This window comes from Podarcis pityusensis, assembly GCF_964106645.2.
Source record: "Podarcis pityusensis genome assembly, chromosome: 15".
Lineage (NCBI taxonomy): Eukaryota > Metazoa > Chordata > Lepidosauria > Squamata > Lacertidae > Podarcis > Podarcis pityusensis.
In genome coordinates this window covers 29,832,649-29,856,256 of record NC_138040.1, presented here as the reverse complement: position 1 = coordinate 29,856,256, position 23,608 = coordinate 29,832,649, and the positions used below count along the sequence as shown (strand labels likewise).

General features: G+C 50.7%; 1 protein-coding gene across 1 annotated transcript; it reads right to left on the bottom strand.

The window, feature by feature from the left end:
• Nucleotides 1-1,077: 1,077 nt before the first annotated feature.
• On the bottom strand, nucleotides 1,078-9,181 carry SCN2B (sodium voltage-gated channel beta subunit 2). The gene is made up of 4 exons (XM_080983946.1): nucleotides 8,722-9,181; nucleotides 5,378-5,544; nucleotides 4,411-4,621; nucleotides 1,078-4,129 (listed from the first exon to the last, which is right to left on the bottom strand). Exons 1-4 carry the CDS (start codon nucleotides 8,789-8,791, stop codon nucleotides 3,930-3,932), a joined length of 648 nt encoding a protein of 215 aa, XP_080840072.1. The 5' UTR covers nucleotides 8,792-9,181; the 3' UTR covers nucleotides 1,078-3,929.
• Nucleotides 9,182-23,608: the final 14,427 nt, after the last annotated feature.

Here is a 23,608-nt window from a genome sequence, read left to right as displayed (position 1 = left end):
ACTCGGGAATTGTGGGCCAGGCCAGGCCCGGGACCCGGGAACTGCGAGATAAGCCGCCAGCAGGAGCAGGACTGTCGAACTTGGCGCTTTTCGCTGTGCGCCCTCTCGAGAACAGCAGACTCTCTGGCTCGCCTCGCCTTCATCCCCACGTTCGCGAAAGTGGCTGGAAAAGTGAGCTCGCTGAGAGGACTGGAAGCTGGAGGCAGCTCCCTGGCACGGATAGGGATGGCCTGGCCACCCCACCCCCGGGCTGCGTTGCCTAATGGTTAACTTGTGCGGCGCTCTATGGAACACACGCGGTTGTCATAGACAGAAGGGAGCCGGCGGTCAGGTTAGCATGATTTCTTTCTCATTTCCCCCTCCACCTTCGGTGCTTAAATTTGTGTTCCCTCCCCTCGGCACAGTATCCACCGGTGTTGTCTAATACAGTGGTACCTCGGTTTACATACGCTTCAGGTTACATACGCTCCGGCGGCGCGGCGGCACCATTAGCTAAAGTGGTGCTTCAGGTTAAGAACAGTTTCAGGTTAAGTACGAACCTCCGGAACGAATTAAGTACTTAACCCGTGGTACCACTGTAATTTCAGAAGTACTACAAACTATCTCAGCTGAAGTCAGGCATTGGCGGGGTGTGTGTAGGTGTGGGTGTGTCCTTTGACTGGAGGGATTGGAGGGAATAATGTTCCCGCCGCCCCGCCCTCCCCATCCCTGCCAACGCCTGTCCTTAAGAATTTTGCAAGCAGCTGCTCCAGACGCAAAACCCGCTTCCCCAGCTGAGAGCAGACTTCTGCCACCCGGTGCCTGCCACGCCCCCAGCGCGCTCCTCTTTACGCCCACTTCCCTGAGTCCACAGAGAAGAAGCTTGCTCTTCGCCAGGTGTTCCGCTTGTTCCGACGCCAAGACGCAGACCATCCTCCGCCCGCTTTGGCTCAAGAGGAGGAGACGGACAAGAGAGAGGCAGTCCGGCTGGTTCCGACAAGGATGGGCTGCGGAATGAACCTTCAGGCACCACCGTAAGAAAACCACTTAGGGCAGGCGATGATTATTCGGTTGCAAAGGAAAGGCACTCTGCACATGTTCAGAGGCACGATCATCTTTATTATTTAATATGCTCTGGATGTAAGCCCTGCCCTAGGCTTTGTGTTGGGGTGAGGCGGACTAGGCGGCCTTCAGGATCCTAGGGTCCTGCAAACCAGGACCCCGCAGAGTTGCCCGGTCTATGCTCGTGAAGCTGAGGTCTCCCCACTGCCCGGCTGTCCCGGGAAAGAGGCGGAGCTACGCCTGTTCTGAGCTCTGTTTTATTTCCCTGGTCTCTGATTCCCCGAGACAGACCTAGGCAGGAAAAATGCTTACTCCCAACATAGCAGCAGCACAGCGAAAATACAAACAGCCAATGTGCAAAGTATGGTCAACGAAATCGTTTCCTGACTATGTACATGTGTATAGGTATGCATTATCTGTATATTTGTTTTCCTGCGTACGCACGAAAAGAGCAATAAAACATTCCATACTGTGGCTTTGGTTGAGAACCAAACGGCAAAATTTGGCAAAACAATAAAGAACAGGAAGGTGGCGGCAGGGGGCGCCGTCGAGCTGCCGGGTGGCGAGAACAAGAGGCATCTGCGTCTCCCCTGGGGGTGGGGGCAAATATCGAGCGACGGGTCCGGGGAAAGTCAAGCAAGAACCAAAGGCAGCTCCAGGCCCCGGAACCAGCCGACGAGGTGCCCTTGGCCGGCCTGCCCTGCACTCTCCCCCACCCGCGTTTCAGTCGTGGTACTCCGGGGAGAAGAACCATCACCCCCTTCTCCAGAAGGGATATTAGTGGTGTGGGATGTATTGATAGAGCAGCAAGTACAACATTTTCCTGTTGCCCAGAATGGACACACAGGGGGAAGGGGCTCCAGACAGGGAAGGCTTCCTGTCATATCTGCTCTGGAGCCTCCTCTCCCTGTGGGTGACCAGGTGGATGGGCGTGACCCTAGCTGTCCATGTAAAAGGGCTAACCATGCAGCCATCTTCCCTTTTCCTCTTTTGGATCTTCACTTCTGGATCCCTACTGCTCCTGGCTCTTAGCCAGCACATGGCATATCCTTACAGAGGATGGAGACCTAACTCGGACTTAACTTTTCTCTGCAAATGTAACTGTAGCCACAAGATATAGCCTGCCTTCAGATTACTGCTGTGAACTGAACGTGAGAAAAACCTGTTATTTTTCAAGAAGACTGTGTTGCGTTATTCTTATTTTAAGAGGGAAATAAAGGGGAAATTTACCAGGAACAAGCCAGACTGGATTGCTTAATTAAAAGACTCTAGCGAGTCATCAACTTGCTTCCAATAAGTTGCAAATGGACTGTGCTCTGCTGTTTGCTCGCTAGCGTGAGTGAGGAGGGATAATATCAAAACAATATGTCCTCTCCTATTCTCCTAAACATTCCCACAAGTGGTGAAACCCCCCCCCCAAAAAAAAGCTGGCTCCATTGTCAGGAGAGGCGAGAGCACCACCTTGTGGCCTGCTTAGCAGAGAACGAGCCAATCGCAGCAAGGCAGCAAGGAACGAGGCAGAGCCTTGGCCCGGCCAGATGGGAGAAGGATGGGAGAAGCAAGAGGACTTAGGGGGCGCCTCCTCCCCGTATTCACTGCCCTGCCCTTTTTGTCCCCAGGTGCGACAGTGACAGGAAACCGAGAGCTCCTTGAAGGACGGCAGGGTCATGCCCAGGGTTGGTGGACGATGACCGGGCCTGGAGCCCAGCTGTGACTGAGAGGAAGAGGCACCCAGGAATTGCCTGCTTCTGAGCCGAGGACGCAGCAAGCACCGAGGGACCTGATCCCGCTCTGCCTCCCCTAGAGCCCTGGTGAAGTTTACAGCAAGAGGCTGACGGGCACTGCCAGGTAAGTGCGCTCTACCGAAAGGAAAGCCGGAGCGTGGAGTGGGGAGGACAAGGCAGACAGGCCCAGGATCTTGCCCCTCCATGAGATCCAGACCTCTCCTCCGCCAGGGCCCTTCAGGAGCGCTCCTCCCAGCAGAAAGCATAGTCGCCCACCCAAGAAGAAAAAGCATGGCGCGCGGCACAGGCAGCATGCTCTCAGGAAATAAACAAGCAGTCTCCCACCCGCCGCCCCCCCAAAAAAGCCTATTCCCAGAAAGACCCTCCCCCCAATTATGCTGGGCATAGGAAACATCAGGGAGTCGTGTGAGTTTGGATGGGGATCAGGGAATAGCTGACGCGTGAGCTTGCAAATGCCGGTTCTGGGAGGGAGTGCAGAATGTAGCCGCCCTTTCGACCTCCCCCTCCCGTCCCGCTGGCAGTGAGTTGCGTTTGGCAGTAGTGGGTTGTGCTTGTGGCTTCTGTAGAAGGAAGACGATAAGTGGCAGTTTCTGCATCAGAAGGGGGAACCTCTGTCCCCCCACCCCACCCCCTTCTCTTCCTGGGGCCAATGCTCCCCTTCAGCAGCAACACACACAAACACCCCCGTGGCGTCCCCTCAGGAAGGGAAAAGATCCCCTCCAGCGGGCGGAGTTTCTCACGGTGTGCCCCAGGTGACCTGGTGGGTGGGGGCGGGCCAGGAAGAAGCCTTTCCATCCTTGGAGGCGCCGGGCAGAGAGGACCAACAGCAGGGGCAGGAGGAACAGGTCAAGACCTTCCCTGTGGCAAGTTGGGAGGCGAGCCCTCGCTCTCACCGCCCAAATCCTCCCTTTGCAACCCCCCCCCCCCAACTTTTTAGCCCTGGAATTCTTCCACAGAGGAAGATCTGCTCCGCAGCGCCCTGCCCAGCTGCGTACAAGGTCTCAATGGAGAGGCTTAAGTGGGGGAGGGAGGGACCTCGACACTTCTGACACCAGTGGAGAGTCTTTAGAGGAAGCTCATGGATGCGGGAGGGCGGAAGGGCAGAGTGCAGGAGGGGACCATCCCGGGCCGCTGGGCACCGGTCTACTTGGTGCCTTCATCGGGGTTGCCCTCGCCGTCCGTCTTGCCCTCCTCTTCCGTCTTCTGGTCGTCCGTGTTCAACCTCTGCTGCTTCTTGCGCCGCACGCACTTGACAGCCACCAGCACCAAGATGACCACGGCCAGGAACCCTCCCACCGTGGCGCCCACGATCACGGCCACCGTCGAGTCCCGCTCGGGAGGTTCTGCGGAGGAGACACAGCCGAGACTAGTGGGGGACGGGGCTGAGGAAGGGCACGCGCAGCAGGCTTGATCCCCGAGGGGGCTTGGAGAGAGGGGCTAGGGGAGCAGGGGTTGGGACAGGGGGCAGGGGGCACCCCGGCTTTGCAGGAAGGTGGGCTTCTGGGGTGGGCGTGGCCTTTCTAGGACGCTGCAGCATAGCAGGTAAGAAAAGCGTGTTGTTGTGGGGTAGGTCCTAGGGGGAGAGGGAGACCCTAGACAGCAGGCCTCCGGAAGGCTGACTGACCTTCGGTGATCACTATCAGGCTGATCTTGCCGTGTCCCTTCTGCCGGTCAGGGGGGTTCATGACGTAGCAGTGGTAGGTCCCTTCGTCATCCAGCTGCACGTTGTGGAGAGTGAAGGAGACGTCGTTCTTGATGGGGTTCCCGGTGAACTCCACGCGATCCCCAAAGCGGGTCTGCTCCATAGGAACAATCTTCAACCTAAACTGTAGAAACTGGAGGCGGGGTGGGGGGCGTTAAAGTAGCAGAGATTGCCGCAGTCCACACAGGAGGCTCTGGAGAGCTGCGACAAACCGATATATCAAGATGGGAAGCCATCTTGAAATGGGGGTACCCAGGAAAGCCCCGCCCCACATAATCGATCACATGAAGCGACACCATTTGAATAGCAATGCCCATTAACTTTGGTTGGGGGGAGCCCTCAAGTATTTTATTGAGGGGGCCAAGACCTCTTGGCCCTAGGAGTTGGGCTCCTATGTATCACACACCCTTTTTAAAAAAATAAAATAAAAACAGGCTTCAGTAGCAAAGACTATTCCTGGGACATGTGGTTGCAATAAAACGGGTGCCTCTGAGCACATGCACGAGTGCATTCCGCTTGATCGTGACTTAAAAGGGGCAGCAGGGCTCATCTGTTACAGCAAACACAACGAACAGAGTTCTGGAACCTTAAAGACTTGCACATTTATTGTGGCAACAAGAAACTTAAGCCACAGCAGACGCTTGGCAGCTTCGCGTGGAATAAGTGCTACAACCCGCTCCCTCCACACACATACATTCACAGGAACCGCATTTGGGGGACGGGTTGAAAGGACTTCCAGGCTCTGCCGCTAAGTTGTTGTTGCGGCGCCCTCTCAGCTGGGCACCCAGTGCAGGCGACCTAGTTTTGCACTCCCCCTCAATCTGCCTCTGCGCCGCATCATGCTTCGAGGAAGTGACCGGCCCAGCTCAGCTGCGGGCTGCAGACTTACCATCTCTTCGGTGCAATTGTCGCATTCCTGGTATGTCCAGTTGAGGGAGAACTGCTTCTTCTCCACCCGGTAGCAGGAGTTGAAGGTGCAGGTGAGGCGGACGGAGGAGCCATTCAGGGCCATGATGGTGAAAGGCGCCGTGACCTCCATGCCCAGGCTGCTTGGCACTGCCGGAAGAAGAGGAGAACAGGGTAAGACAGGAGAGGCGAATCTACACTGGTCAGTTATAACTTTTAAAATGTGTTATAAAAATGTGACACCAGAGGGCGCTGCAGAGCAGCAATCAGTCGGCCATGGGAAATTGCATTGAGAGTTATATAGGGTTTTTTTCTCTTCTAATAGCCTTTATTTAATAGCATTTATACAGATCAGTGCAGATCCAGCCTCGCTTGCTCTCCCACCCCACCCACTCATTACACACGAAGGGCAGCAACGTTGGGTCGGCAACCCCCCCCCCTTTTTTTTGAAGGAAGGCGGACTGCTGACAAAGGACCCTCTGGGAGTTGGTTGGTTTGTTTCTTTCCAAAGGGGAAAGCGCTCAAGACAGTTCAATAGTAAGTGCTCAATTAAAACGGGATCCCAACTGCACCGGAAAAACGTAGCTGGGTAATTTTATAGAACAAGCCTGACGGGATAGCTCAGTCAGTAGAGCATGAAACTCTGCACCTCAGGGATGTGGGTTCGAGCCCCACTTTGGGCAAAAGATTCCTGCATTGCAAGGGGTTGGACCAGATGACCCTTGGGGTCCCTTCCAACTAGACAATTCTTTGATGGCCAGAGAAGTGGGACGAGCGACTCCTGGTTACAGTGTGGAACACTCCGATTCAAGGCGCCAGGCAGTCAGTCCTGCCCCTTTCCTGAGCACTCTATTAGGAACATAAGAAACTGCATTTATACCGAGTCAGACCATCGGTCCATATAGGCCAATATTGTCAACACTGACTGGCAACAGCAGCTCTCCAGGATTTGAGGCAGGGGTGTCTCCTCCTGGCCCTACCTGGAGATGCCAGCGGGGTTTGCTCCTGGGACCTTCTGCATGCAGCGCACATCCCTTTCCAGACCTCCCCTCTCCCCTTGTTTTTCGTCCCCCTCTCGCCAGCATTCTGGCCCAGTTATTTGGGATTATTCTTTTTTTTCTAAACGAGGGTTTTTGGGGGACGGGGCGTCTGAAAACTTCCCCGCCAGGCTGAAGGCAGAGCGCTCCCTCTTTTGCGCGCGTTGCTGGAGAGGCTTTAGCTACGGAAGGACGCGCAATGAGCTCCTGCGTCCGCCGCTGTTCCGTCCCGGCTACGGATGGCAAGAAGCCGGCCAACAGCTCCGCCGCTTCCGTTCTCCCTCTCTGTTTCCTCCCAGGTCCCCCTGGCTTTGAAGGCAGAGTCCCAAAAGGGTCTCCCCTCACCCTCACCTTCTTTACCGGTCAGCCACGCGGGGGCTCAAGGCGAGTTTAAAGCGTGAAACCGCAGATGCTCAGAATTGTTCAGTTTCTGATCAGGGCTGGCACACTATATCCTTTTTGTTTTGGCTTTAACAGATCAGGAACGTAGAAGGAATTGCAGAGGACGAAACGACGGCTGGGGAGAGCGGCGAGATGCCTGGATTACCTGTTTCAGGACTGAACTAGCAATACCTGCCACCACGTCTGGGGTCTGACATTCCCAGGCTGCACCACTGCTCCGATCCAAAGCTCCTTCCGCGTGGCCCTAAGACCCCCCCCCCCTGAGTCACCCCCGAGGGGATAATCATGGCAGCGTGCGTGCCCGACCCTCCACCCTGAGCGCATGCTCAGGAGTAGAGGGATTTCTGCTGCCCCACATGGGTATGGGTGTCATTCTTTCCGAGCGCTGCTGCAGCTGGGTGGCAGCCCTGGGGCTTTAAGGAGACGCCTGAGGCAGGCAGTCCAAGGTCAGCTTGTTTCTGTCAGTCCCTTTTGCTGACGTCTGGCAAACCGGTCTCCTGGCTGTTCCGAGGAACCCCAGTGCTGCAGAAGCTGCAGCCTCTGCAGTGCCTTGAATGCAGCAATTGCTGAGGCAGTTCCTGGCTCGTCAGATGCTACTGCAAAACTGGAACACATTCAACACACACCTCCCCCTCGCCGTACCCCGGGAGCCCCGAGGGGAAGACGGTGCGCCCTGAGTTCAGCTGGGATCCGCAGCTGAGATCAGGGGGCTCCTCGCCGAGCTGGCTACCCAGAGCAGCGTCTTGGCTGCTCCCCCTTCTCCCCACAAGCCCAGCCGCAGAAAGCCTGGCCTTTCTCCTCCCCTCATCCTTTCCAAAACGGTCGCCTGCGCGCTTTTTGCAAACCCTTCGCGCTCCTGTTTGGAGAGGCAGAGCGGGCTGTGTGCTCGGCCAGCGGGACACAAGCCTTGTAGCACAGGGGGCCGAGTAAGACGGGGCAGGGAGCAGGGAGTAGCGAAGGCCCAGGTCCAGATCTGGCCCCGGGTCCTAGGCGCACCCTCCTGGTCTCTTCTCTCCCACATAGAACTGGTGATCATGGACTGCTGTAGAAAGGTAGCGCCTGGCAGTAGGGAGGCTAAGTCTGCCTTTACAGAGGCCCTTTGGAAGGTGAGAGCAGGAGGAGCTACTGCTGGGCATAGCCAGCGGTGGCCAGGAAACATTCGAAGGCTCCCACAAGGCTTCTCAGAGAAGCCCCTATGAATGCTGGGGAGTGGGCGCCGGCGCAGTATCCTAGGGGGTGGGAGGCAGTGGTTGGCCCCTGCTGAACCAAGAGGGGTCTCTCTCTTCCTGCGGAGTCGCCTGGTGGCAGCTGTAAATCCCCCCCCCCTCGCCACACCCCACAGTCCAAGCGAGGAAAGAACCTGTGCCTCATTTTGGGAGGACCCAAGCAGGCGTGGGAGGGAGCAACTCTGGTCCCCAGGATAGGAGGCGGAGCAGCATCTGGCAACCCCGGCACAGCTGTGTGTGTGAGAGAGAGAGTGACCACATACACACTGCCCTCAGCCGCTGCCCCCCGCGGCCACTTTCCAAAGATCCAGGCCCGGAGCGCTTTCCTCGACACTGATATTCTCCGTTGCTGGCGACTGATCCGGCCAAAAATTGTGTAGCTCTGGCGAAGCACAGGCTCTGGCCGGTTCTTCCAGCAAATGCACTGAGGGGCTCTGGCCAGGAAAGGGCCCTCCCCGAAGGCGCCCCCCAAAGACGCTCCCCGCCCGCCCTTGAGCCAAGGCAAAGCGGCGCCTCCTTCTCCTTCCTGGAGCGCAGCTGTCAGTGGGGCTGCGGAGCCGGGCAGGTCCGCAGCGGGCCTCGCCAGATTGCAGCAGCAGCCCCCTCCCCGCTGCTCCCTTCCTGCCTCAGCTCCCCATGCCGGGACCCCAGAAGCCACTTACCCAGCGCGAGGCAGAGGATGAGGAGCGCCAGGGCGTGCGTCTTCGGGGGCCGGGGGGCTTCTCGGCTCATCCTCCGGGCCTAGCGGGGAGAGGGGGAGGGGGCCGGGCGGTGCGCTGCTTGGCTTGGCTTGGCTTGGGTGGAGGGGAGTGTCAAATGCGGGGTTTGGACTCGGAGGCATACATCATGTTCTGGAAGCTTTATGGCGAGGGCTCCAAGATGGCCGGCTGGAGGGTTTGGTGCTTCCCCTGCAGCCGCGGTTAAAAAACGGGGGGACACATCATTTCTGTGGTTGGCGAATCTCAGCAAAGGAAGTGGGAGGGCAGGAAACTCTTATGTGCCGGGAATGAGAGATGCTCCCAGCTTCCGCGGGGGCGGCGGGCTGGGGGAGAGCGGAGGATTAATCTCGACACCCCCTGCCTGCCCTCCCCGGGTTCTGGTCAGGGAAGGGTCATAGCTGAGGGCAAAGCACCGCATTTGGACGCAGAAGGTCCCAGATTCAACCCACAGCAGTATCTCCAGGTAGGACTGAGGAAAGGAACCTGTCTAAAGACCTGGAGAGCATCTTCCCGCCGGAGCTGACTGGACCCGGGGCCTGGACCTGGACCCGGAGAAAGCAGTTGCCACTGTTGCTACGTTCTTGGGCTGCTGCCCTTTCCCAAAGAGCAGAGCCGGCGGCCAAAGTCAACTTCTCAGCCACCCGCTTCAGACGGACGTCTTCTTGTCCTCCAACCCAAACTATGCACGGGGTGCCTCCTGGAGCAAATGCCCATTTCAAGGGCTCCTTTCCCAAAACATGCTGAGCAGGAGGAGAAGGCTGGTAGGGACCTTCGCGCCGGGGTGGGGGAAGAATTTCCTGCTCTGCAAATGATTTATTGCCTGACCCCTCAATTTGGTCCTGGGGGAGCCAAATGCATTTCATATTCCCAGCTAAAGCAACACTACCCCGCGCAAGAGAGAGAGCAGAGCAGCTCCCCCGACTGGCTGTGGGACTCTTGCGCGCGCGCGCACCCCTTCCTCTCTCGCAGCAACTACCCCAGCGACTGGGCAGGGAGGGCGAGAAGGGTCAAGAGTATCAATTTAGGCACCCCAGTGTGCAGTAGGTAATCCAGCAGTCCTTCCCCACCCCCCTACCGCGCGCAATGGTCCAGGAGGACAGGAAGTGGCTCGGCAGCATGCTCCAGGCGAGTAGGTGGCAGGGAATGGATGGATGCTCTCGCGCCTCTTCCACGCAAGCAAACAAGACAGACCCCACGCCACCCTCTCCTCTCCCCTTCACCAAGCGCTGTTTGCCACGGCCGCTTCCTCCCCCTCCCAGTTGGCCCTGAGCTGCCCAGTCTGCGTTGCCAGTGGGAGCTGCTGGGGACCAGTCGGGACAGGGAGCCAGCAGCGATTCAAACGCCCCGTTCCCCATACAAGGCGAGGCTCCCCCGGAGCTGCCTTGGCTATCCTGCTCCCTTCCTTGGGCACTGGCTGAAGTGTCGGGTGCGGAGAAAGAGCTCCCTTAACTTCTCCGCTTTCTGGACGCTCCAAGCGCGCCTTGCTGCAGCTGCTGGGAAATGTCGGAGGGCGGCAACGCGAAACCAAAGAATACAGCCGGCTGCGCTTCTGCACAGGCTCTGGGTGGCGTCTCCCGGGTCCGCTCAGAAAGAGCCCGCGCAGAGAGGGCTCTGGCAGTGTTGTGGGTACGCTTTGGAATTGTCTTGCATCTGCTGGGTGTGCTTGGCTACTTAGGGGTGAAGGAAGATACTTGGCTGCTGTGAGGAAGGGGAGCGAGGAAAGGGACTGTTGAGCCGCTCCAAGCCCCAGCGCAGCGCCCCGCCGGCCTATCCCAGAGCCACGTCTTTCTACTAGGGCGCTATCCATAGTCCTGATGCAAGCGGCCTCCCGTCACTCTCGCCTTCCTGATAGAAAGTAATGGTGAGCTGGGCTCATCCTGCGCAGGGAGGAGAGGGCACCGACCCACAAACCTCAGTCTGCACCTGCCTGCCTTCTTGACATCTATCCAGTTTTGTCTTTGCAGGGGGGGTGGAGACAAACACAGAATTAGTTGGCTCCTCCTGTCTTTGGTTCTGCAAACTGTTATCCTTCCAATCTTCTGCCCTGCCAGTCCTAATGGGCATCAGACCCCAGTGGCTTCTGAGTCCAGATGGGTTCAGTGGCTATAAACCCCAGGTGGAGGTGTTCATACACCTACTAGAAAGAGGAGAATTTTGGGTCTATCACTCATGCTCCTTATGGACTGTGCTAGGCAAGGAGGGCTGAGGAAGCTGGAGAACGGCCCAGCTCTGTTGGCTGTGTGTACCTGACTTGTCTGAGGCCCTTCAAATTTACCCTGTTGGGCTCAGCCAAATCTGATGCACAGGCCTAGTACGTGTATAAGTCATCTCTAGTAGTCACTGATAGCCCTTTCCTCCATTAATTTGACAACAGTGACAGTACAGCTCTCTGACTTCTAGGGTGTTTTGCGCTCACAGAGGCTGCCCATCACTACCGTACTGGGCAGGTTCCAACTGGCCCCCTCTGAAGTAGCTCCCACTGCACTTCCTCCTCCTTAAATTTAAGGAGCACTTCATTAATATTTCAAGGCACTCTCCTTTACTGGGACAACCTGCACAGCCCAATTCTGCAAAGTCAGAGCAGACTTGCAGCTGAGTCAGTCCCTTATGCTGGCGAAAGGAGTCCTTCGTCCTAAAAGGCAATTGGCAGAGGCCGGGAGTCCCAAGGGGCAGGACCAGCCCCACTCCCAGAAGTTTGGCACTGCCTTCCAAAGGACAGGGAAATGTGGCTTAATGGGTTTGCTAGCTCCACCGTAGCCCCTCCCTGAAAGACGCAGTATCCCTCTGCATGATAACAACTGCCGGGATGACAAGAGGGGAGAGTGCTATTTCTCCCATGTTCCGCTGGTGTGTTTCCCATTAAGGCACCTGGTTGGCCACAAGGAGAAGAGATGCTTGGACCAGATGGGCCCCCATTGGCCTGATCCAGTTGTAGTATTACCTGCTGAGATTACCCTTGGTGGACTAGCAAGCTTTGGCCATTTTCACTCTTAAGGCCATTTCTGTAGGGATGTGAATGGATGCTAGGAGAGGGTATAGTTATTAGATGTTATCCTTCCTCACATTTGTGAATTTGGCAGAGTGCATCCCTTTGCAGCTTAAAAGGGAAGCTTAGATAAGTTAGTTTTAATCTTTTTAGTTTAAGTAAAGTTTAGTTTAGTTTAGTTTAGATTAGATTTAAGGTGCTGGTTTTGACCTTTAAAGCCCTTCATGGCCTAGGACCCTTGTACCTACGGGGCCGCCTCTCCCGGTATGCCCCATGGAGAGCCTCAAGGTCCATAAATAGCAACACCCTAGTGGTCCCGGACCCTAAGGAAGTTAGATTAGCCTCAACCAGAGCCAGGGCCTTTTCACCACTGGCTCCAGCCTGCTGGAACGCTCTGTCTCATGAGACCAGGGCCCTGTAGGATCTGATTACTTTCCGCAGGGTCTGTAAGACAGAGTTGTTCCGCCTGGCCTTTGGCTTGGAGCCAATTTGATTCCCTCCCCCCTTTCTTTTTTCTTTCTCCTCCTGTGATGAGGCTGCATTTTAATATTTTAATGTTTCAATATTTTAATGTTGTATTTTAATCTTGTTTTTAAGCTGTATTCATTCAACTTGTTTTTATTATTGCTTGTTAGCCGCCCTGAGCCCGGCCTTGGCTGGGGAGGGTGGGGTATAAAAATTATTATTATTATTATTATTATTATTATTATTATTATTATTATTTAATCCAGGGTGCTTTAAGGCAGACTGGATTCTCCTGGTATTTCATCCTTTTCTCCCCTCCAAAACAACAATCAGGAAGTCTTGTAAAAGGTAAAAATACCATATATTTCCATGTATAACATGCCCTCGTGTATTTGGGGGACTCAGAATTAAGAAAATGGGGGGAGATTGCCCCTGTGTATAAGACTAACCCTCCTTTTAAACATTATTTTTTTGGTAAAAAAAAAACTAGTCAGTCCATCTGGTCCTGGAGATTTGCCCAGTTGCATATTTTGAATGGCACTCTCTATCTCTTGATCTGTTATTCTCTGGTTTAGATCCACCTTACTTTGGTAGGAGATTTTTTGTAGCCCATACTTTTTAAGGAATTCATCTATATCTTCCTCCTTCTGCGGTCCTTGTGAATATAGCTTTTTAAAATAACTCAAAAAACAGTTTCTTATCTCGTTAGGTTTAGAAATATTCTTTCCATCCACTTCTAGGCTTGTAACTGTATTTAGTTTCTGTCTTTTCTTCAGTTGCCAAGCCAGAAGCTTACCACATTTATCTGCTGATTCAAAAGTCTTTTGTCTCATTTGTTTTATCTTCCATTCAATCTCTTGATTCATCAATTCCATATATTGTGTCTGGTATAACTTAATCTCTCTCAAAATCTCCTGGGACTTTGGTTTTGATCTCAATTTCTTCTCTCCTTCTTTTATCTTTTCCAAGATCTTATCCTTCTTCTCATTTTGCTTTCTCTTTTTTACTGAATTTTGTTGAATTAAAAATCCTCGCATCACTGCTTTGCTTGCGTCCCATATCACTCTTTTTTCTACATCAGTTTTTAGATTTATTTCAAAATAGTCCTTTAAAGTTTTTTGGGCCTTTCTATGGATCTCCTCATCTCGAAATAGGTTGTCATTCATCCTCCATCTGAATTGACCAGTTACTGTAAATTTCATCTCCATCTTCACGGCGTTATGGTCGGAGCAAGTCTTTGGGCAGATTTCCACTTTCTTAATCTTTGGAGCCAACCCACTAGTAATCCAAATTTGATCGATTCTGGTCCAGGTCATCATTGCTTCAGAGAAGAAGGTTCCCTCTCTCTCGAGAGGAGGATCACCAAGCAATTTACCAAAAATTAAAATTAAATGCAATATAGAAAACCTCAAAATCTATTAATACAATATGGAAAACATCAAACTCCTAACACAGAATTCTACTCAATCATAACAAAAGAAAGAAATCCCTATGGAAAACCGCATTTAAAAATTTCCTGCTCTCTGCTGCCATCTGGTGTTGCATGTTTATAGCGCATTCAAATTGCTGTTTCTCGGCAGTTACAGATCTTAATAAAACTCTCAGTACATACACAAAGACATACTACAACACCGGCAATCAAATGCTATGAGGCTAAAATCGCATTTAATCTAGGAATACACAAAATTTACATGGCTGTACATAACAAAAATGACATTCCTTGTCTAGAAAAGAAGTTTAAAAAGAAATGTGAAGTGGGAGAAGTAACATAATAAAAATGTGTAAATGGGACAGAAGTCTAACACTTGCAATTCCATGCATATCCACTCAGAGGCAAGTTCCATCAAGTTCAATAGGGCTTACTCCCAAGTAAACATGCACAGGACTGCAGCCAAAATAAATTGTTACGATAAAAGAACTTAATTAACTGACTTCCTCCTTCCAGGACCATGGGTCAAAAGTCTGTAACTTCCCCATAGTTATAATAACTTTCCATCAAACATGATGCAACTTGAATTGGGCATTATGTAATTACAACTATTTCACAAGGAATTCTGTTTTTGAGAAAGCAAACTTCTGCTTGTAATTGAAACCGACTGTAAATTCTTAAGGTGTGAATCATGTCATCCCATAAGCATGCAGAGATCTGGTTTCTATCAGAAGGTTGAAGAAAGGACATATTATGTTGTTGATGGGTTATTTGCCACTTTACTCATGGAAATGACTCAAAGCAATTTTACAAGCACAATAGAAATACTAAAACCAACTACAATAAACACAATTAAAAATCTTTTTTTAAAAAAAACAAAACTAAAAAGCCACACCTATATAAATAAAACACATGACTAGCCGATCCTGCCCCACCAAAAGCGGCCACAAATACTTAAAACCCCTTCAAACTAACGGCCAAAAGCCTGGGTAAAAATGAAGGTTTTTGCTTGGTGCCTAAAAATAGATACAGATGATACCAGCTGAGTTTCCCTGAAGAGAGCATTTCACAAAGAGGGAGCCACCACTGAAAAGGCCTATTCTCATGTTGCCACCCTCTGGAACTCCCATGAAGTAGGCACATGGAGAAGGGTCTCAGGTGACATTTGCGGGGTCTGGGTTGGTTCATGTGGGGAGAGGCAGTCCTTGAGATATTGGTGTCCTAAGCCACATAAGGCTTTATAGGTCAAAGCCAACACTTTGAACTGGGCCTAGAAATTAATTGGTAGCCAGTACAGTCAAGTCTAGATTAGTGTTATGTGCTCAACCTGTCTTGCCCTGTTGAGCAACCTAGCTGCTGAATTCTGCACTAGCTCTATGTAGCCCTATGTTGCACTAATTCAACATAGAGGTTACCAGAGCATTGACAACAGAAGTTAGGCTGTGTTTGTCCTGTCCAAAATTAGGAAACACCATGGTGAATACATACCGTCTAGGGTTGCATCTACACAGCTATAAAAAAAACGCTCTGGAAAAAAAGCCATTTTAAAGCTCACATTGGAAAATTTCAGAGAGTTCCGATTTCAGCTCTACAGCGACATCTGGTGTCACAGTTTTATAATGCATTTATAACGTTTTATTTTTACTAATGTAGCTGAGTCCTAGGACTCATTCCAATTCAAATCTAAGGGGGAACCACTAGCTGACATTGAATTTTAACTTCCATTAAGAACTGTTTGATGTTGATAATTGGTTACTGATTAGCAACGAGTGTGTGTGTGTGTGTGTGTGTGTGTGTGTGTGTGTATCCATATAGATATATATAGTCATATATATTCGTGTGTGTGTGTGTAATGCAAACTTTGTAGGATTTTTTGTTTAAATGTGATTAACAACTAAACTCCTCATTAGCATAATAAATGACAGCAACCTCCCAACCCACAGACAAGCCTGCCCCAATCTCTGAAATTCCACTTGTGGCTGCATAATGGCAACAAAATATGGAACATTTCCTGAATTCGTGCTAAACTTCTCGGTATCATTCCAATGTTAACATACGAACTGATGAAGCAAGCAAATATTTTATGCTTCTGTAAGGCGCATTGAGTGGTTTTTGAGAAAGCCAACCAGGTTAAACAACAGCAATAACAACAATCCCACCAGACAACTAGTCTCTGCTTGCTCTGTGATTGCAGAAGGCAACAGGCAGAGGCTAATCTTCAATCTTATCATTGTGGGACTACAAGCTAAGATCAAAGCTAAGACTCTGCCTGCTCCTGGCTTGAACTTTGAGCCACCTGGTATCAGAAGATATGGGGTGACTGACAAGTGGGCGCCCCCTCTCACCTGCTAAGAATGACCCACAGAGTTCTCAGGTTGAAAAATGTCCCCAGCCCCCCTGCATTAAACCAGTGCTGCCTGGGGAAGCAAGAGACGCGGCTCTTGCTTGCTTTATCTAAATGCTTTTCATTTTGGGCAGTGCTGGATGCTGGTGGAAGGGGGAGGCTTCCATTTTCAGGGTGATGGAAAGGAAGGAGTCACTCTGTTGCACTCAATAAACTTCAGCCAAGGACTTTCTCTCTTATACATCTGAAGGAGGGAGAAACAGAGAAGGGTGGGTTTCATGTTTCAAAGAAACTTGATAGTTGCTTGACAGGAACTTGACCTGAATGCTTTTAAGGTAAAGCTCTCCAGCGCTGTCAAGGCATTGCCTTTCCACAAATTAAAACAGATCCAAGGCCCCAGCTGGAACAGATGGCGGGGAGGGGGCTGGAAAAGAGCCAGCCACATGTGACCAGGGCAATGGCCGAAGGAGCCCTCCCAGCGATAGGGCTGGGAGTGATGACAGGGGTGATGACAGGCCCAAAGGGAGCTGAAGGAAAGGCATCCAGGCTCCAGCCAGATCACTTTGGTAACACTCGTAGGGACCATGCAGACCACCGTGGGAAGCCTCACTTCCTTGCCAATCTGTAGTTAGCAACCAGGGCAATAGGGCTTCCTGGGTCCATCAACATTAAAAGCCTTTCAGAACCCCCATGTCCTCAAACCAGTAACCCTCTAAGAAACAGATGCTGGAGACAAAATTAGGGAGTTGTTGCCTACCTGCCCTGACCGCCCATCATTATTTTTCCTTTTCTTTCTTTCTTTCTTTCTTTCTTTCTTTCTTTCTTTCTTTCTTTCCTTCTTTCCATATAATATCTGGTTTTTTAAAAAAATTAAATAAATCATATATTTTAACTATAATTGCATGTACAAGTAGCCCTTTTTTTCTTTTTGAAATCATTTTTATTTTATAACAATCCAAATGCATATCCATATACAGAGATTACGCTGAATCTCAAGATTTCCCCCCCCCCCATCCCCTTCATGGATTCTACTGTCAACATTTACAACTGCATATTATTCCATAGTCTATATTTTATATCAATCCATATTGTCCATAATGTTTGTCACATTACATTAGTGAGATTAAAATCCTGCTAATGTTTCCATCTGCTTGCAGTGCTCTCTTAAATAAAATATAATTTTTCCCCATTCTTTAAAAAAAAAATTTGTCCTCTTGGTTCCTATAAGAGACTTCTTTCAAGCCTAACAGATGCACCGGGGAGCATTTTGGGGAGGGAGGGGGTGTAGTTGGGGAATGTGTTAACCCTCCCACGCCTTGCAACCCCCCTTCCCCCAATTGAAAGCAATGCCCTGTTGCTGGAATTGGTAGAGCCTGTATGCGTATGTGTGCATTTTATGGGCGCATGTATTGTAAGGTTACCAGTTTTTTTCAATGAATACAAGGACACTTTAAATAAATACATACATACATACATACATACATACTACACGTTTGGGACGTTGATGCTGCAGCAATGGTGGTGGCAGATGGCTGCCACCTTGACCTCAACCGCCACGTTTCTGTTGGGATACTGCCAGGCAGACAAAGTCCATCATGACTCCACGTCGCCTCCGGACGACCCATCGATCTCCCGTAGATACAGTATCAGCAATTAGCGACACGAGCTTCCAGAAATAGCTTGCCACATTCCAGAGCTCATGCACGCTCTATCAGCAGAATTCACATAGCGAAAGATGCACGCAGGAGAGCATTATTTACAAGTTTATTCAGCGTTGGTCAGAACAAAGAAAACATGACTGCCTGCTTCGATGTCTCAGGTACAGAGAGAGAAACGAAAGCAATAGACAAACAGAAACATCCTGTGAACAGGAAATACGCAGACTCTGTGATTCACAAAGCCTGCTCCCTTTTAAGGTGGAACGGAAATATCCTAACATCCTCCCCCTTTCCGTGTAACCTGTAGTACCTGTGGTTCAACCCAATTGCAACCTCTGTACATAAACCTTAAGTTGTTCTCTGTTAACAACCTTAGACAACAGATCAGCAGGAATTTCATTTCCTGGCATGTAGGACACCTGAATGAGTCCTTTCTGAATACACTCTCTTGCACGATGTAGCTTAATCTGCAAGTACTTGGTTCTTTGCTTGCAACTCTCTGAGTTCAGCAAAGCCAAACAGGATCTATTGTCTTGATACACTTGTATAGGACATTTCACAGAAACTCTGATGTCCTCAAACAGCTGCATCAACCATTCACAGTCCATGAGTGAAAATGACAGAGCATTGAGTTCTGCTTCACAGGAACTTAGGCTTACTGTCGTCTGTTTCTTGCACAACCAGTCAAACAGACAGTGGTTGTACATGTAGCATACTCCAGAAGTGCTTGTACCATCCGTGGTGTCACTTCCAAAACTAGCATCTGCAAAGATTTCAAGACCTCCAGTCTTCTGACTGGTGAACCTCAGCCTGTAGTGCAAAGTCCCTTTCAAATAGTGGGCTATGCGCTTCAGAGCTTTCCAATCCTGAACAGTAGGATTGTCAGCATGTCTGCTAAGCAGGTTAGTGCTTACAGCTATGTCAGGTCTTGAGCATCTAGCAATGAAATTCAACTTGCCTAGAATGCATCTGTACAGCGTAGTGTCAGAAAACGCTTCAGCAGTACTATCTACCTGGTAACCTGTCACCATCGGTGTATCTGCTGGGTTTGCATCAACCAAATTCAACCTGGTTAATACATCAGCAATTTTCTGTGTTTGGTGTACCAGAAAATTACCTGCTTGGTCCCTCTCCACCTGCAGAGAAAGATAGTTGGATACCTCACCAAGATCCTTCATGTCAAAGTGCTCCTTCAGCTGAGCTAGGGTGCTTTGGTACAAAGCCTGATTCTTCCAAAACATCAGAAGATCATCAACAAAACATAAACAATACAGTTTGTTTTGCCCCTCCTCCTTGACAAACACACATGGATCAGCTTTGCCCTGGTGAAAACCTAGAGAAAGCAATGTCTCAGTGAGTTTTGTGTTCCAACACCTGGCACTCTGCTTGAGACCATATAAGGATTTCCGAAGTTTACAGACCATTCCCTTCTGTATCTGCATCCCATCAGGTGGAAGCATAAACAGCTCCTCCCCCAAAACCCCGTACAAAAACGCTGTATTAATGTCATGATGGGAAACATGCAGTTTCTCCTCTGCAGCAATCTTGAGCATTAGCCGAATGCTCTCATACTTGACGGTGGGTGAATAGGTCTCGTGGTAATTCTGTCCTGGTACCTGTGAAAAACCTCTGGCAACCAATCTGGCTTTGTGTCTGACAACCTTGCCATTCTGGTCTGTCTTGGCCTTGAAGACCCATTTGCTGCCAACCAGTCTCATTCCTGGGACTACCGGTACCAGCTCCCAAGTTTGGTTCCTATTCAAGGAATCAACTTCAGCCTTCATGGCATTAAGCCAAGGCTCAGCATCTTTAGAGATTAACTCCTGAACCTCTTTGAAGCTTGGAGGTTCCCACACCTTCTCTGAGCTACTAAGAACAGCAGTTGCTGTCTTAGCAAACTCATCAGCAAATCTCTTTGGAGGTCTACCTTTGGTCGCCCTTTCAGATCTGCGTACTAGACGCAAGTCTTCTGGACTCATCTCCTCCTTCTTAGGAGAAAAATGACCAATGGTGAACAGTGGTTCTTCCAGTTCATTGTCAGATGCATCAGATGGTCTTACTGAGGCCTTTGCGCTCTTGTAGTCTGCTGTGTCATCACTGTCGCTGACATCAGCAGCAGCGCCGCCCACTGAGCTGGAATCCAAACTCTGATCATCATCATCATCATCATCATCATCATCATCCTCAGCTTCCTCTTCTCCCTCAACATTATCTGCCTTTTTCACATCATCTTCATCTTCCTCTGGGTAACTCTGGAAAATTCCCACATTTTCCCCCCACTTAGGATTGTACTCAACACTCTTTGTGAACTTAATGGACTTAGAATCAGTCATCCATACCTTGTATGCACATTTTTCGTACCCCATGAACAAACCATGTGCCCCACACTTCCCAAGCTTGTTGCTCTGTGGGGTGTGTACCCACATGTCAGAACCAAAGATTCTCATGTGCTTGACGTAAGGTTGCTTACCAAACATCTTCTCATAGGGAGTACAACCAATAGGTGATGACAGTCTCCTGTTAAAAGTGTAAACATACGAGTTCAAAGACTCCCCCCAAAACTTCTCAGGGAGATTGGCATCATGCAACAAGGTTTTCATGCCTTGAAGCAATGTTTGCTTTGCTTGTCGCAAACCTCCCATGGGGATCCAGGACTTGAGAGGCTATGCTGGATTCCCTTCTCAGTCAGGAAAGCTTCAAACTGCTGAGAAGTGAACTCCCCGCCTCGATCAGTAAACAAACAGCCGATACGCTTACTGTGAACATTCTCCAACCAAACACAGAATGCCTTGAACCTAGGAAACGCTTGCGATTTCTGCTCGAGCATAAACACATGAATGTACCTGGAAAAAGAATCAATTAGAACCATGAAGTACCTTGCTCCACCCAAAGAGGGCGCAAGTGGACCAACCAGGTCTGCGTGGACTAGCTGGTAGGGTTTGGAAGCCTGCCTGCTAGACTCCTTGCCTTTTGGAGCAACCTTCACCTTGTTTTCTGCACAAGATACACATTTCATGTGAACCTTACAGGGTTTGATGTTCAAACCCTGAACCAATCCAGGCATCTTGGCCAGTGCCTGCCAAGACATGTGACAAAATCTTCGATGTGCCTCGTGAATACATCCTGCATGAAGAACTTTGTTAGTTTGTGCAACACAACAAGAATCAACATTAGACACAGCAACAGCATTGTCATCATAAGTTATACAGAACAAGCCATCTATAAACTTTGCATGCAAAATGTCCTCTTTGCCTTTACTGATGACACAGACGCTCCTCTTGAAGGAAATCTGAAAACCACGCCCAGTCAGCTGTGGGACACTGAGCAAATTGTCTGCAGCACCTGGAACATAAAGTACATCTTTGATGGTTGTGTGCAGACTTGCCAGTCTCACAGTCCCTTCTCCTGCGATTCGCAACGTCTTTCCATCTGCCTGGTGGATCTCTCCGTCTTGAGGCGTGAAGGAGATAAACAGATGCTTATCTTTTGCCAGATGGCGGGTGCATCCAGAATCTACAATAAACCTAGCCTTGGCCTTTGGAGCAGCTTTTCTGGCAAGCAAAACCTTGTCTTCCACCGGCGTGGGCTTTTGCTGCTTGCCCCCCTGCTCCTGGCCATCAAACTTGCCTTTAGCCTTTGGAGAAGCAGTGCCAGCAAACAAAGCCTTGTTTTTCCCTGGCTTGGGCTTTCCACCTCCCTTCTGCTTCTGGCCATCTGCAGGCATCTGTCTCTGTTTACCTCTGGCCTTCTGGTATCTGTGAGGATGACCTTGGCTCCCATGAGAATCAGAGCTCTCAGCTGCCGACTCCTTGGCTCCCCCTGGAGGCTGGAATGCTGCCTGGGATGACATCACAGTCAGCTCCCCCTGCAGCTTGCAACCGGTGCCCTCGGCATCCCTGCAAACACTCTCATTCTGGGAAACAGCCAGGACCTCCGATGCAGTCAAACTCTGGGCTGGGATGACAGGCAGATGAGCTACTTTCAAAGCATTCCACATCTGACGTGCTGTTGCATTGTCAGCTAGCGTAGCAATTTCCTCCAGAGAGACGGACAAGACTATTACGTCTATGGCCCTTGAATCTTGGGCCCTCCATCTATCTGTCAGAGGAACTGGAGGGGCTTCAGACACAGTATGCCACACTCCAAACTGACGCAGCAAACTCTCACAGCAACTTGCCCAAGTCTCATAATTGTGCCTATTTAACTTTGGGCACTCAGCAGCTTCAGAAGCTTGTAAAAACTCCATTCCAGCTCTTCACTTGAGCAGTGAGCCTTATTCACTTCAGAGACTCCTTATCTTGGCTACTCATAAATCTTGAGGCCTGCTTGGCTCGGCTCCCAGGCCAATTAGCCGGCCGGAGTTCAGAGACTTTGCCGCGGCAACGAAAAGCCTTGACTTTTCCACACATACCTCAGCAATCTGTCGCAGTCTTACTCTCCTGTAAGTGCCGTGAATCTGGGTCCGAAACCTAGTTGTTGGGATACTGCCAGGCAGACAAAGTCCATCATGACTCCACGTCGCCTCCGGACGATCCATTGATCTCCCATAGATACAGTATCAGCAATTAGCGACACGAGCTTCCAGAAATAGCTTGCCACATTCCAGAGCTCATGCACGCTCTATCAGCAGAATTCACATAGCGAAAGATGCACGCAGGAGAGCATTATTTACAAGTTTATTCAGCGTTGGTCAGAACAAAGAAAACATGACTGCCTGCTTCGATGTCTCAGGTACAGAGAGAGAAACAAAAGCAATAGACAAACAGAAACATCCTGTGAACAGGAAATACGCAGACTCTGTGACTCACAAAGCCTGCTCCCTTTTAAGGTGGAACGGAAATATCCTAACATCTTCCCCTTCCTCCGAGGCTTCTATTTCCTTTCTCCATGAGCCTAGGCAGCCTGAGTTGTTGGTTCTTCAGTGGTTGGGGGGGGAGGAGTGGTGCAGGGTGGGCATGGAAGGCGGAGAAGGAGGGCCAAGAGCGGTGGTGGCGGTGAAGCTCGGGCAGCACGATGCCTCCCTTCCCATCAGAGCAGCCCCAATCCCATTCCTACTTGCGTGCAAACAGAAGGGGGCGGGGATCCCTAAGCTGGGAAGTGAGGCTTCCAGTTGCCTAACTGAGATTCCTACCCCCTCCTGCTTGCACGCAAGGTGATAGGCAGCGTGAAGCCTCCCTTCACAGCTGAGCGATCCCCTTCCCGCTCCTGTCTGCACACAAGTAGGAGCTGGGAGGCTGCTCCGATAGGCAGCATGAAGCCTCCCTTCACAGCTTAGTTGCTGGGGTCAGGGAAGGTGGAGGCAGCCTGGAACCTGCACCACCATCACATGGGGACTTCCGAACAGCTCCTGAAGACAGCCAGAGCCAACTGCTCCAGGCTGCTGAGACTGCCGCTGCTGCGTTTCCTGGGGACATTAGATGAAATCCGGGGACATTCCGGGCATGGAATTTGTCCAGGGACTTATTCACAAATCCAGGGACTGTCCCTGGGAAACCCTGGTAACCCTAATGTATGGGCTGTAGCTCAGTGGTGGAACCTCTGTTTGCTTGCAGAAGGTCCTAAGAAGAGCCTGCTGGATCGGGCCAAAGGAGTCCTGTGTTATCCAGGATCTTGCTCTCCCAGAGGACACCCACATGCCTCTTACGGGAAGCCAGCAAGCAGGACCCGAATGTAATCACATTCCCCACTTCTGATTCCCAGCAAATGGTAATCAGAAGTCTACTGCCTCTGTGAGAGGCGTACTCTCAAGTTCAATTCCTTGTAGCACCAGGGAGAAAATTTAGCAGCTGCCAATCAGCACAGACATTACTGTGTGATTGATTGACTGATTGATTGATTGATTGATTGATTGCTGCATGCATGCATGCATGCTAGCTCTGGCCCTGCCCACTTTGGGCAAAGCCCTTTTCTTTCAACAGCTTGCCTGCCGCCTACTCCTGGCCAGAACA

What these genes read in the sequence shown, in the direction of transcription:
- SCN2B (XM_080983946.1), bottom strand. Translation starts at nt 8,791, where the DNA reads ATGAGCCGAGAAGCCCCCCGGCCCCCGAAGACGCACGCCCTGGCGCTC. An exon ending in CATCCTCTGCCTCGCGCTGG is followed by an intron (nt 5,545 to 8,721) that starts GTAAGTGGCTTC and finishes TTCTTCCGGCAG; the next exon opens with TGCCAAGCAGCCTGGGCATG. An exon ending in CCTGATAGTGATCACCGAAG is followed by an intron (nt 4,130 to 4,410) that starts GTCAGTCAGCCT and finishes TCTCCTCCGCAG; the next exon opens with AACCTCCCGAGCGGGACTCG.